This window comes from Cariama cristata, unplaced genomic scaffold (genome assembly GCF_000690535.1).
Source record: "Cariama cristata isolate BGI_N322 unplaced genomic scaffold, ASM69053v1 scaffold29425, whole genome shotgun sequence".
Taxonomy (NCBI): domain Eukaryota; kingdom Metazoa; phylum Chordata; class Aves; order Cariamiformes; family Cariamidae; genus Cariama; species Cariama cristata.
The window spans coordinates 39,217-41,908 of NW_009618694.1; the positions used below are offsets into that span (position 1 = coordinate 39,217).

At 44.1% G+C, this 2,692-nt stretch overlaps 1 protein-coding gene across 1 annotated transcript in view; it reads left to right on the forward strand.

The window, feature by feature from the left end:
* TTYH3 (tweety family member 3) overlaps window positions 1-2,692 on the forward strand; it is a gene marked incomplete at its 5' end in the record, with an annotated part of 33,758 nt that overhangs the window by 135 nt on the left and 30,931 nt on the right. The window contains one exon of the mRNA XM_009700965.1: window positions 1-63. Within this exon, the coding sequence (XP_009699267.1) occupies window positions 1-63 (63 nt within the window). The remainder of the gene's footprint in view (window positions 64-2,692) is intronic.

Below are 2,692 nucleotides of genomic sequence, written 5' to 3' on the forward strand. Positions count from 1 at the left end.
ACATCTAAATGCTGACTGCTGCTGTACGGCATGGTGTGTCATCATCGCAACCCTGGTCTGCAGGTAAGGTTGATGCCTGAAAGGGATCTTCCCTGTTACTTGGGGTGGCATATCCTGTGCGTGCCTTTTCACACTTGGAATGCTGTGTTTGTAGCTAGTCAATGTTGGTAGTAATCCCTCTTTCCACTTGGTGTATGTATGTTTTAGATATCTGTAATGCATTTCTTCCTTTCTACCACTTGCTGAGCTGCCTAATAGTTTGATCAGTGTGAAAAGGAATAGCTAATGTCCTGCTCTTTGATACTTCGCAAGTGGTAAATCAAGGACATTGTGCCCCCAGGAGCTTCTTGCTTAAATAGGATGGATACAATTGAAACATTTATCAGGTCTAGGTGGAGATTTCTTGGAATCTGGTGTCCAAAAAGAATGATTACGTGGGAGAGTAGATTAGGAAGAAAGAGACACAGATGCTTCTTTTGGGCTTGGAAGTACTGGTATTTGACTGGAGTGGATGTTCAGATTTTGCAGCCTGTGTAGGACACTGCTGCATTTCATTATCTGTGCTAATGTGCCATCTCCAAGGGTGCTAGTAATGGTGCTAGCGTCAGCAGTGTTTCATGTTATGACTGAGCAATAGAAGCTTTTGGAGGTGAGGTGAAGAGAAGGGCTGCTGAAAAACAAGAAAAATGAAGTAATTAGTGGAGAATATATGCAGAAGAACTTAAAAGGAGAGAATTTTCTTTTTGTTTGTTTTCTGGGATGTGTGGTCGGTTTGGTTTTCTTGTGGTGTGTGGGGTTTTTTTGGTTGTCTTTTTTTTAGTCAAGGCAGATGAGGATCCCATTTCCTAGAAAGTTAATGATGGGGCATCTGAAAGCAATGACGTGTTTGCAAACTTCTGGAAGGACCCTTGGACTTGATTTGTTTTGACTTGGACAGAATGAATACTCTGAGCTGTATGGATGTGTGCCCTGAGATCGAGCACTGCGTTTCTTACCAATTCCAAGCATCATCCGCTTTTGCCCAAGACTCCAGGTGGTCTTAGTTGCCTCTCTGCAAGGCTGGCGGATCTGGGAGCAGTCCCCTGTTCAGAAAGGAGATAAGAAGATTGTATTTTGCAGTGTCTCGTGGCTAACCTTTAGTATTAACCTGCTGATAGGTAGTGGATCTGGTATGTAATCCTTTGGAGACGAACATGTTCTTTGAAGGCCAGACTTAGCTGTTCAAGGGCTAGATAGTGCTACTAATGCATTTGTGTATTTGCTTTTTCGAGGCACATACTTAGGAGAATAGAAAGCCTCTGCAGTACTGGAACAAACACTGCAGAGCAAGACTTTATGTTGTGAGTTCAGCAGCTGGGGATGAATTTACCTGTAGAAGCAGGGGCTCAATATTTCGGAGGAGAGCTAGTGCGCTAGTCAATATTGCCGTCTTTGCAGGGAGCTCTTCTGTGCTTTGCTGAATGTAAATAGGTGTCTGGAGTGGAAAGGCAAACAAGAGGACAACTTGCAAAGAAGAAATCTCAGCCTTATTCACCTTTCTTTTTAGTGATCTCAAGAGCTTCAGCTGCATCTATTCCAATCCACTGAAAGTACTGTCGTCCTAACCCTTTCTTACAGAAGCTATAGCTGATGCTATTTATAATTGTGCTGCTGCTACAGACTCTTGTTAGCTGTTGTTATGCAGCATGTGTCCAGGACAGCTGCTGCAGGGTGTGGTAGTTGGGTCTGGTTTTAATTGTAGAAAGGGTAAGAAGGAGGTATTCTGCACGTCTCCCAGAGCATGCGTGAGACAATTTACAGTTGGAAGGACAGCATATAAATTCTGGTAAACTTGATGCAACTCCCAGTCAAGTCCACAAGCCAGAAAACTGCTTAGGCTTCCTCAAAAACTGAACCATTGATTCTTATCCTTGGTGTACTGTTTGTTTTTGCAAGTATTAAATGCAGCAGTATCCTTAAAATTAAAATTCTAGCCAAATCTACAGTGATATTGGATGGATATTTGTCTTGAATTTTTTTAATTAAGTTTTAAATTTCCACTCTGAAGTGACCACACTTGTGCAGTAGCAGGTTGGTACCATCCGTGGTTGAGTGAAGGTGCTGTCCCAGTGCTGCTGCTCTCCTGCGAAGCTGAGGTTGGTTTTCTGCCCCTCTTAAGGCAGCTGGATGCGATGGTGTACTTGAACCGGTGCCTCTTGGTGTTCTGTGCTCAGCCTCTGGCTGGGAATGAAGATACGGCTTCTGACAGGCAAGGAATCTAATCTGTGCTAGCAGGAAGCTCCAGTTGGATAGCAACAGTTAGGATATGTCCAGTGGACGGATCTTTGCCCTATCTGTATGTTACACGTAACAGAAGTGCCAGACCGGCAGATACTTCAGAATGACGGGGAGTAAGGCTATTCTGAATGTCTGCCTGACCTGGGAGGGAGTTTGTAGCACGGTGTGTAAGGGGAGAGAAGTACCTTGGCTACCGAAGCGGCGAATGTTCTGAACAGTAGCTCGTCTGGTCTGTCTGAGTACTGTGGAATGGACTACTGTTGTCTTAGCTAACAACTAGTTAACTCTTGTTAAGCCCAGCTGTGCCTAGTACATGCTTATCTAGGTAGTACTCTAATCCCAGAGGGTTGTTTGTACTGGGAATCCTGCTGAGTGCTGTGGATCACTGTTTCCTAATGACTCAGTATTTCCTGCT